General features: G+C 44.5%; 1 protein-coding gene and 1 non-coding gene across 2 annotated transcripts; one reads left to right on the top strand and one right to left on the bottom strand.

Annotated features, from left to right (window-relative positions):
* On the bottom strand, positions 1-72 carry trnae-cuc (transfer RNA glutamic acid (anticodon CUC)). The gene has a single exon. It is a non-coding gene; the product is annotated as a tRNA-Glu (tRNA).
* Positions 73-1,812: 1,740 nt separating this feature from the next.
* LOC118966118 (pancreatic progenitor cell differentiation and proliferation factor B) lies at positions 1,813-10,596 on the top strand. Its single transcript, XM_036988997.2, has 5 exons — positions 1,813-2,114; positions 4,337-4,425; positions 6,543-6,629; positions 9,079-9,178; positions 10,009-10,596. Exons 2-5 carry the CDS (start codon positions 4,371-4,373, stop codon positions 10,124-10,126), a joined length of 360 nt encoding a protein of 119 aa, XP_036844892.1. The 5' UTR covers positions 1,813-2,114; positions 4,337-4,370; the 3' UTR covers positions 10,127-10,596.
* The last annotated feature ends 797 nt before the right edge of the window (positions 10,597-11,393 follow it).

Genomic DNA, 11,393 nt, shown 5'->3' with positions numbered 1-11,393 from the left:
TTCCCTGACCGGGAATCGAACCCGGGCCGCGGCGGTGAGAGCGCCGAATCCTAACCACTAGACCACCAGGGAAACTGAAGGTAGCGTAGTTGTAATTGTTTATAACTGTTGATAACCATACTGAATAACAATATAAACGCAACATGTAACAATTTCAAAGTTTTTACTGAGTTACATTTCATAGAAGGATATCTATCAGTCAATTTAAATGAATTCATTAGGCCCTACCCTAATCTATGGATTACTTATGACTGGGCAGTGGCGCAACCATGGGTGGGCCTGGAAGGTCATAGGCCCACCCACTTGGGAGCTAAGCCTGAGAGCCAGGCCCAGCCAATTAAACGGGCATTATTATAGAGTGATTATAGAGTCCATGTACATGTACGTATTACCTTAATTACCAGACTAACCGGTGCCCCGCACATTGACTCTGTAGCGGTACACCCTGTATATAGCCTCACTACAGTTATTTTACTGCTGCTGTTTAATTATTTGTTACTTTTATTTTCATGTATTTTTTACTTAGCACTTATTTTTTCTTAAAACTGCATTGATCCAACCCCCCCATTTTCACCTAAAATAACATACCCAAATCTAACTGCCTGTAGCTCAGGACCTGAAGCAAGTATTCTTGTTACCATTTGAAAGGAAACACTTTGAAGTTTGTTCAAATGTGAAATGAATGTAGAATAATAAAACGCATTAGATCTGGTAAAAGATAATACAAAGAAAAAAACATGAATAATTTTGTATTTTTTTGTACCGTCATCTTTAAAATGCAAGAGAAGGGCCATAATATATTATTCCAGCCCAGGCGCAATATAGTGTATGTACAAAGTTTTAGACTGATCCAATGAACCATTGCATATCTGTTCAAAATGTTGTATCAAGACTGCCCAAATGTGCCTAATTGGTTTATTAATAAATGTTCAAGTTCATAATTGTGCACTCTCCTCAAACAATAGCATGGTATTATTTTACTGTAATAGCTACTGTTAATTGGACAGTGCCATTAGATTGACAAGAATTTAAGCTTTCTGCACATATCAGATATGTCTATGTCCTGGGAAATGTTCATTAGCCTACGTTAGCTCAACCGTCCCGTGGGTGGGACACCAATCCTGTAGACGTTAACTAAGGGCTTGAAAGTAAGCATTTCACTGTAAGGTGAAGGCCTGTTGTATTTGGCGCATGTGACAAATACAATTTTATTTGATTATTGCAGACGGATAGTCTCAGATGATCCCACAGGTGAGGAAACTGGATGTGGAGGTCCTGGGCTGGCGTGGTTACACGTGGTCTGCGGATGTGAGACCGGTAGGACGTACTGTCAAATTCTCTAAAACAATGTTGGACGCAGTATACCGTAGAGAAATGAACATTCAATTCTCTTGCAACAGCTCTGTTGGACATTCCTGCAGCCCGCATGCCAATTCCACGCTCCCTCAACTTAAAGACATCTGTGGCATTGTACTGTGTGACAAAACTGCAAATGTTAGTGGCCTTTTATCGTCCCCAGCACAAGGTGCACCTGTGTAATAATCGTGCTGTTTAATCAGCCTCTTGATATGTCACACATGTCAAGTGGTTGGATTATCTTGGCAAAGGAGAAATGTTAAATTACAGCATTTGAAACATTTCTGGGATATTTTATTTCAGCCCATGAAAACATGGGACCAACACTTTACATATTGTGTTTATAGTTTTGTTCAGTATAGTTATATATATATTTTAATACTTTCGTCATAGAGAATGCTGTATTGCTTTGGCAATATAAACATATGTATCCCATGCCAATAAAGCCCTTAAATTGAATTGAAAATTGTATTGGATTTGCTGTTCACTTTTTTTTTCTCCAGAGACAACTCAGCCAACCCCACTGTGCGTTACCTAAGATCAAGCCCCTCCTTGTCTCTTCAGCTCAGCGCATCGTAGTATAAAAAGTCCTCGCCATTCAGGCAAGACATTTACTGCAGATATATCGTTGGAGATTTTTTATTTATTTACCCAAAAAGGTATTTTGAAATGGGCCCCGTCGCCTAGCGTTTACTCTCCTAAGCCTCGCCGATTGAGTTGGGTGCTGTTACACGTCCGCACGGCTGGGTAACAAAAAGGTGAGATTTGATTGAAAACGGCTGTTTGATGATAAGAGACTAAAACGATGTTAGTTACTATAATGCTAGAAAAAAAAGATGCCCGGTTATGTTTTAGGACCTTTTTGTATATGGAAACGTCACGAAGTCCTCCTGATTTCAGCCTATTTTTATTTTATTTTCTTCTGTAGCTAATTTGTTTGTTGCTACGCTCAATTTTCATGTTGTGTGCCAATACTGCCAGGCAAGATTGTATTTTTTTTTATAGGTGTTTCGTCCCTTTTCACCAACGAATGCCATCGACAGATCACAGGTTTCGCGTAGTTAACGTTAGTCGAGCTAGCTTTGTTTTCTTCAGCATACACAGACCAACACATTTTATGTTTTGTTGTTCAAAACCCGTGTTCGTCCTTTTTTTTTCCCTTTCACCCAAATTCCCAAGAATAAGAACCGTTTTCATTGTTAGCAAAACGGCTAGCAAAACATGGATAACTAGGCGCCGTATCTAACGTAACGTAGTGTATCTAACGTAACGTAGTGTATCTAACGTAACGTAGTGTATCTAACGTAACGTAGTGTACCGCAGCGAATGACTGCTGTTTTAAATCATGGGATTGCTGTAGGTCGAATGGCCCTGCATTTCCTGGGTTAAGCAACCCCCGATGTGAGGGATACATTTTCATATGGGAAACAATTAAAGTAGTGTATTATGTGTTCGGTAGTAACGTTATTGGATGCCTAAAAGTCACAGACCAGATATCTGGCAACCGCTAACATTTTGAGGCAGCATTGCCATTGATGATTGCGTAAATATATTTTAAGTCAGTTAAGAACAAATTCTTATTTTACAATGATAGCTAAGTGTGAGAAGTAACCGTTTACTATTTTACTTATTACTTACTGTTTGTACTTTAGCCACCCATGTATTCTGAAGCGATGAGGCGCAATATCATTACAAGAACGTCTGCAGTGATGTCTTATGGTGCGATTTCACTATTTTAATTGTATATATTTTTTAATTAGGTTATTGAATTTAATGTTTTTCAGTTGAACTTGAACATTTATTAATAAACCAATTAGGCACATTTGGGCAGTCTTGATACAACATTTTGAACAGATATGCAAATGGTTCATTGGATCAGTCTAAAACTTTGTACATACACTATATTGCGCCTGGGCTGGAATAATATATTATGGCCCTTCTCTTGCATTTTTAAAGATGACGGTACAGAGAATCAAGAGAACAGAGAATCAAACGCTTTGACTATAACCTGTTATGACCCCATTCTTGGAAGTTAAAACTCTCTGCAACATGGGATGTGTTTTCTGTTCCCATCTATTGTGCTCATAGGCCGCCTTAGAAGGGAGTGTCCCAAACAAAATAGTTGAATAGCCCTTCTAAGGATAACTTTATCACTCTCTATTTCAATGTTGCTCGTGTGACTAACTGGGTTTGAACCAGGTCTCCGGCATGTCACGACTGTTAGCACACTTGGCTAAAGCCCATAGGGATGAGTTCAGGAAGCTATCAAGACTTAGTCCCCAGCAAGGTTACTCATCAAGGGTGTGGTTCAACGAAGATACATTTCACCTCCTACACAGATCACAGTACCTCTATAACTGACTGTTTGAAAGCAGGTGTACTGCACAACACTGTGTGGCAAGCAGGAGGGGTCTGTGCACCCCACTTAATGAGTGGCAACGGGGGGGGGGGGGGGTGTTGTTGTGATCCATACATGGGATTACCAGACTGACTAGCGCATATAGCAAACATTCATGTAAGCTTGCGAGGCTAAGATGTGTGTGTTTGACTGGTGGGGTTCTAACCCAGGTCTCTTGTGTACCAGACAATGCAACTTTTCAGGGCTCCGATAAGTTATTTATCATATGAGCGTGGTCGCCGACCCAACTTGTTACACTTTACCCCCCCCCCCCCCCCCCCACTGACCTCCTTGAAAAGACCCATCCAAGACAAAGGACCAATGAGACTTAGCTCAACAGGCTAAAGAAATCTGACTGCATCATCAAACTAAATATTCAGTTTAATAAAATCATAAAATGCTACATCATCATTTTTATGAATTCAATGAGTCAATTTCTACATTTTACATATTTAAAAAAAAAAAAAAAAAAAAAAAATCCTAATGTAAAATGATGGTATTCAAATACAACCTATGTTGGCACAGAAATTGTTTGATAGTCTTATGTACCAATGTGTCTGACTCAAACGTCCTTCCTTCCAGGGTTTCTAACGCATGACTCAACAAGTTTGTGAGAATGGCAGCGATCAACGCAGGCGGTTCTCTTGTGGCAACCCATGACTACCACCGACGTGAGTAGCTCTTGGGCAGGGTCATATCTTCACAGACGAAGCCCTCAGGACCTAAATCAATCAAGCTCTGTGATTATAAAAAAAAAAAAAAAAATCCTTTGTCTTCAGAAAGATTTTATAAGTTATGATGATTCACTTCTGCCTTCGACAGTAGTGTGTTCTCAAGACCTCATATCCCCTGAACTTAGCACAACTGTCCCAGAACTGTCAACCGTGATGTCACTGTTGCACCAAACATGACAAGGAGTTGACAAGTCCGCACAAACAGATATGTGTAACTCATGCTAGTCTTCTCTCTTGCCTGTACCGTGTCAGGATTTCCCAAACTCCGCCCCCCCTCGGTGCACATTTAGTTTTCTGCACTGTGACTACAGCTGATTCAGATAATCAAAGCTGGATGAGTTGGTAATCTGGGGCAAATTCCAAAACGTGTCCCCAGGAACGAGTTTGAGGAAATCCTGCCTTATGTGACGGACAGGACTGGTTTCTCTTGTATTAGGTGGTGTGGGGAGGGGTGGGCTTGTTTTGCCCTGTCTAACCCTAGACTATGACGGAGTGGTTTCTGTGTATTAGGTGGTGGTGGGGGGGGGGCTTGTTTTGCCCTGTCTAACCCTAGACTATGATGGAGTGGTTTCTCTTGTATTGGGGGGAGGGGGGGGCTTGTTTTGCCCTGTCCAACCCTAGACTATGACGGAGTGGTTTCTCTTGTATTAGGTGGTGTGGGGGGCTTGTTTTGCCCTGTCTAACCCTAGACTATGACGGAGTGGTTTCTCTTGTATTAGGTGGTGTGGGGGGCTTGTTTTGCCCTGTCTAACCCTAGACTATGACGGAGTGGTTTCTCTTGTTTTAGGTGGTGTGGGGGGAGGAGTGGGCTTGTTTTGCCCTGTCTAACCCTAGACTATGACGGAGTGGATTCTCTTGTATTAGGTGGTGTGGGGGGCTTGTTTTGCCCTGTCTAACCCTAGACTATGACGGAGTGGTTGCTGTGGATTAGGTGGTGGGGGGAGGAGTGGGCTTGTTTTGCCCTGTCCAACCCTAGACTATGACAGAGTGGTTGCTGTGGATTAGGTGGTGGGGGGAGGAGTGGGCTTGTTTTGCCCTGTCCAACCCTAGACTATAACGGAGTGGTTTCTCTTGTATTAGGTGGTGTGGGGGGCTTGTTTTGCCCTGTCTAACCCTAGACTATGACAGAGTGGTTGCTGTGGATTAGGTGGTGGGGGGAGGAGTGGGCTTGTTTTGCCCTGTCCAACCCTAGACTATAACGGAGTGGTTTCTCTTGTATTTGGTGGTGTGGGGGGCTTGTTTTGCCCTGTCTAACCCTAGACTATGACGGAGTGGTTTCTCTTGTTTTAGATGGTGTGGGGGGAGGAGTGGGCTTGTTTTGCCCTGTCTAACCCTAGACTATGACGGAGTGGATTCTCTTGTATTAGGTGGTGTGGGGGGCTTGTTTTGCCCTGTCTAACCCTAGACTATGACGGAGTGGTTTCTCTTGTATTAGGTGGTGTGGGGGGCTTGTTTTGCCCTGTCTAACCCTAGACTATGACGGATTGGTTTCTGTGTATTAGGTGGTGGTGGTGGGGGGCTTGTTTTGCCCTGTCTAACCCTAGACTATAACGGAGTGGTTTCTCTTGTATTGGGGGGGGGGCTTGTTTTGCCCTGTCTAACCCTAGACTATGACAGAGTGGTTTCTCTTGTATTAGGTGGTGGGGGGGGCTTGTTTTGCCCTGTCTAACCCTAGACTATGACAGAGTGGTTTCTCTTGCATTGGGTGGTGTGGGGGGCTTGTTTTGCCCTGTCTAACCCTAGACTATGACAGAGTGGTTTCTCTTGTATTAGGTGGTGTGGGGGGCTTGTTTTGCCCTGTCTAACCCTAGACTATGACGGAGTGGTTTCTCTTGAGACAACCGTATGAAGTTGTTGGGATCTCACCTCTTGGTCATGAATGGGTTACGTTCTATTGTCCTATCCTGATTACGGTGACGAGATTATGGATGGATTCTGTGATTTAATATCCCGGGAAAGAGCTTGTGAGGGTGTTTGTATTTTTATAGCGTTGTCCTCTCGCCCTGTCTAACCCTAGTAACCTTCACGTTACTATTGTGTTTGTTTTTTCCCAGGGCGCATCGGCTCCACCTCCAGCAGCAGCAGCAGCTCCTGTGGCAGCTCAGAGTACAGCGGGGAAATCATTCCACATCATCATCCAGGTACACAATCAAGTGCAAAATGTCACATGTTAGGGCAGGAGTATTATTGCCACCACAAATATGCTGCAACAAAAAATAGTTTTGATCAAGGATATACAGTTTACAGCTCACCTGCAAGGTGGCAGCAAGCAACACTTTACTAGCATAGACCTACTGGTCTTTTGGTATGTCAAAAATGGCTTGACAGTTATAATTGACTTACGAAGCTTGTGTTTTAGGAATTTGTTTAAATGATTAGTGGTGAGGACTCAACCTGAGCTTCTACACCTGCGTTGCTTGTTTTAAGCTGGGGTTTCTGTACAGCACATCTGTGACATCAGCTGACGTAAGAAGGGCTTTAATACATCAATTTGATTGATAAACGCATCTCAACTAACCCGACAGTGACGAGCGCGTTGTTCTCTTGTTTTAAATGTTTGCTGTTGCTTTAAATGTGTTTTGTGGGATCTCATACATTCCATCTTAACCTTAACAATAATTGCTAGCGTTATCATCTTCCCTGCACGGGTTTACTGCAATCGCTTAGGCATTTCTGTTTCGTAAGATGTTCATTTAGCCTACTGTTTTCTTACCCTCTGAATGGGCGCAATGATTATTGTGCACATGAACGTTCACAGGACTCTTGAGGTAGAACAGTCCCCATTGAACTGGAATGGTGTCTTGTGTACAGTTGTACAGATGTAATTACATCCTATGATTATGAAGTCAAACGCACATTTCCATGGGGTAATGGGCTGGAGAAATCACAGCTCAAGGTAGTCACACAGCCAACTGTGGGGGGGGGGGGGTTCTCTTACAACCTCAAACTGCAACAGTTAATGGTTTGTCACTTACAGTGGAGCCTAGCCCTTAAACCTGGTGATGCGCGGTGACATAAGGGTGCCTTGCTGTGAGTGGACTCAGACGATGCGTCGGCTCAGTCTAGGGTGACCACGTGTCCCGGGTTGTGCGGGGACAGTCCTAACACCACTGAAGCTACTAGTGATGTTTGTTAAATGTAGGCCTAATCGCCCAATCATATTTCTCAAATCCTTTCAGGCTGAACTTGGAGGAGAGTTGGGGCTAATTACTTACAGAATGTGTGCTTCTGATGAAGAGCTACAAATATTAGGCTGGAAGGTCATTTCTTAACTTGTGAGGCTCTCGTTGCTCATTAGAAGTGATGTTAGATTTGATACTGGAGCTAAGCATTTTACTTCGAATCGGTGTGCTGATGCCTGTTTCACTTTATCAGAAGCACGTGACCAATGCTGTTGGACTTTTTCTTTCTTTAAACAACCACCTGTTTGGTAGAAGACAGAAGCTGTGCACTCGCTACTGGGGGTGGGGACGTCATCTATAATTTAGCTGCACTAAATTATTTTGACCAGTAGGTGTCACTGGTGTACACTGAACAAAGCCTCGAGCAATGAACCTATTTTCAACAATTGGATGATAGTTCGAGATACTGAAAAAGGGGGGATGGCAAAACGTCTTACATTTGTTTGTGGTCTCAGGGAATGTATCCTCGGCCAAATATTACGACTTTCATAACGACCATGCATGTGGTCTCTCGTCTCGGCGTCAATTAGTGCTGCCGTTTGGTTCCGCTGCGCATCTCTTGACAGCTTCTCAGTGGTGCTTGTTGGCTGAAAGCTGAATCTTTTTTTTTACATTTTTTTTACCTTTTAATGATTTAGTATTCTATATAACACAACTAACTATAATAGCATGTTACTGTTACACCAAAAACACAGTTGTCATTTTTAAAGGATGGTTTGCTGAAATAGTCCCCCCCAAAAAAAATGATCAAAACTCAACAGTGCACACAGCACTAGGCAGAATACTGTGATTTGAGTCAAAATACACAAAGGCTATATAGTTTTAACAACCTGCTCACAAAATAAAGTCATTCAAGAACTAAATGCATATTCCCATGAAACAGCTCAAATGATTGGCATGCAGACAGTTCGGTCATTTCACTGGTAAAATATGAACCATCATTGACGATGCCATGGCCTATTTTTGAAATTGGGTATACCTAATTTGGTGTTTGAGGTTATTACAAATGTAAAATGTTCTTGAGTGGGCATAGTGTGGGCATAGTGTGGGCATAGTGTGGGCATAGGCAGACATTGCAATTTGATGGTGGCATCTTTTTTTATAGAAAAAAAAGTTTTTTATTCATGTAGGCTACATTGTCCCGCAAAATCATCCTGTTGTCGTACATTTGGATATTTTTTTAAATGTGGTCACCCTAGCTCAGTCAGTTGACTTGTGATCTATTAGCTAAAGTGATGAACTGCAATTGTTTTTAATGTGACGTGGCATTTTGAGCAATGACCTGTTGAAACCTGGGAACAATTTACTGTACATTCAGTCATTACTCCAGAATTCCTGTTCTGTGCAGTAAACCCTCTGACGTGAGACCTTTTTGTAGTGTTTTGACCTTGTCTTAATCTGTTCCTAGGTCTGCCAAAACAAGACTCGGGACATTGGTGGTCCAGCTTCTTCTTTGGGAAGCAGAACCAGCCAGGAATGACCACTCTGACGGAGGAGGCCCAGCAGAAGTAAGTAGACTAGGGGAGAAGTGTGGTGTTTGAACTGCCTGTCATGGAGAGAAACAGGCTGACCAGCAACTGGCTGTCATGGAGAGAAACAGGCTGACCAGCAACTGGCTGTCATGGAGAGAAACTAGCTGTCATGGAGAGAAACAGGCTGACCAGCAACTGGCTGTCGTGGTGGGAGAGAAACAGGCTGACCAGCAACTGACTGTCGTGGTGGGAGAGAAACAGGCTGACCAGCAACTGGCTGTCGTGGTGGGAGAGAAACAGGCTGACCAGCAACTGGCTGTCGTGGTGGGAGAGAAACAGGCTGACCAGCAACTGGCTGTCGTGGTGGGAGAGAAACAGGCTGACCAGCAACTGGCTGTCGTGGTGGGAGAGAAACAGGCTGACCAGCAACTGGCTGTCGTGGTGGGAGAGAAACAGGCTGACCAGCAACTGGCTGTCGTGGTGGGAGAGAAACAGGCTGACCAGCAACAGGCTGACCAGCAACTGGCTGTCGTATTGGGAGAGAAACAGGCTACCTGACATCACTCTAGAAGCCGTAAGGATACGGTCTGTCACCTCCATTGGACAATCCCAAAGAACCAGTTCTTTTTTATAAAGTGTTACAAAACTTTTTTCAACGGTCGTACAGGGTGAACTCTCTGTAGCCTTATTAGGGCGTTGTCTTGCTTCCTGAATACTACCTCCCTACCACAGACGTGCTTTTCTGGCACAGAGTAAGAAGTAATCATGGCATTTAAATTTTTGTAACACTAAGCAAGTTGCACCCTGTTGAATACAACCCTGGATCTTTTTTATTTTTTCTCTCAACCTCTCCTCCTCTTTTCCAGGACGGCGGCCATGACTCTGACCAACGGCCAGGTGACCTGCGTTGCCAGGGAGATGGTGATGAAGAGGCAGGTCAGCGACGTCGAGAGGTCCGAGTCGGCGAGTCCACCCCCCTCCTGAGGCAAGAAGGGACCAACGCTAGGAGATGGGAGGCTGCTTTCCACCCTCCACCCCCCCACCCCCCCCAAACCCTTTTAATTCTCTTCCATCCTCCACACTACAGAGAAAGTATGAAGCAATGTATCAGGCATACAATGTAGTATGCTAGCGTAGGTATTGGAACAGACCCTCCCCCTTTAACCATACACTATGGCTGCATCCCAAATAGCATTCTGTCCACTACTATTGACCGAAGCCCATTTTGGGTTATGGTCAAAAGTAATTCACTATATTGGGTGCTGTTTAGGCTGTAACAACGTTCCCAACATCCACGTTAGCAAACTACGTAGAATGAATGTCAGTCACTCTGCTACTCGCTAAGCGTTATGGGTATTGGAACAATGATTTGTTTGTCTTAGTAAGACAGGCTGCCAATTAACTTTTTGTATCTTTTTTTTTTTCTACGACTAAAAATAAAATGAGGAACTATATATATTTTTTTTTTGTACTTGGTGCACACATACAACTTCTGTTATCTTGTCCATTTGGTCACGCTGTGACTTCCAGAAGTCCAGTACAGGTAGTCAAGCAGCTTGACTTTGTTACTGTCAATGGAATTTATCGCTTTTGAAATACTGGAAATACCGACCGGGCCGTCACTATGCAGTCTGCTACCGACCGGGCCGTCACTATGCAGTCTGCTACCGACCGGGCCGTCACTATGCAGTCTGCTACCGACCGGGCCGTCACTATGCAGTCTGCTACCGACCGGGCCGTCACTATGCAGTCTGCTACCGACCGGGCCGTCACTATGCAGTCTGCTACCGACCGGGCCGTCACTATGCAGTCTGCTACCGACCGGGCCGTCACTATGCAGTCTGCTACCGACCGGGCCGTCACTATGCAGTCTGCTACCGACCGGGCCGTCACTATGCAGTCTGCTACCGACCGGGCCGTCACTATGCAGTCTGCTACCGACCGGGCCGTCACTATGCAGTCTGCTACCGACCGGGCCGTCACTATGCAGTCTGCTACCGACCGGGCCGTCACTATGCAGTCTGCTACCGACCGGGCCGTCACTATGCAGTCTGCTACCGACCGGGCCGTCACTATGCAGTCTGCTACCGACCGGGCCGTCACTATGCAGTCTGCTACCGACCGGGCCGTCACTATGCAGTCTGCTACCGACCGGGCCGTCACTATGCAGTCTGCTACCGACCGGGCCGTCACTATGCAGTCTGCTACCGACCGGGCCGTCACTATGCAGTCTGCTACCGACCGGGCCGTC

Source organism: Oncorhynchus mykiss, chromosome 9 (assembly GCF_057628025.1).
Source record: "Oncorhynchus mykiss isolate SJ-2025 chromosome 9, ASM5762802v1, whole genome shotgun sequence".
NCBI classification, from domain to species: Eukaryota; Metazoa; Chordata; class Actinopteri; order Salmoniformes; family Salmonidae; genus Oncorhynchus; species Oncorhynchus mykiss.
This window is presented reverse-complemented; position numbering and strand designations above follow the sequence as displayed.

What these genes read in the sequence shown, in the direction of transcription:
- LOC118966118 (XM_036988997.2), top strand. Translation starts at nt 4,371, where the DNA reads ATGGCAGCGATCAACGCAGGCGGTTCTCTTGTGGCAACCCATGACTAC. An exon ending in AACCCATGACTACCACCGAC is followed by an intron (nt 4,426 to 6,542) that starts GTGAGTAGCTCT and finishes GTTTTTTCCCAG; the next exon opens with GGCGCATCGGCTCCACCTCC. An exon ending in ACGGAGGAGGCCCAGCAGAA is followed by an intron (nt 9,179 to 10,008) that starts GTAAGTAGACTA and finishes CCTCTTTTCCAG; the next exon opens with GACGGCGGCCATGACTCTGA.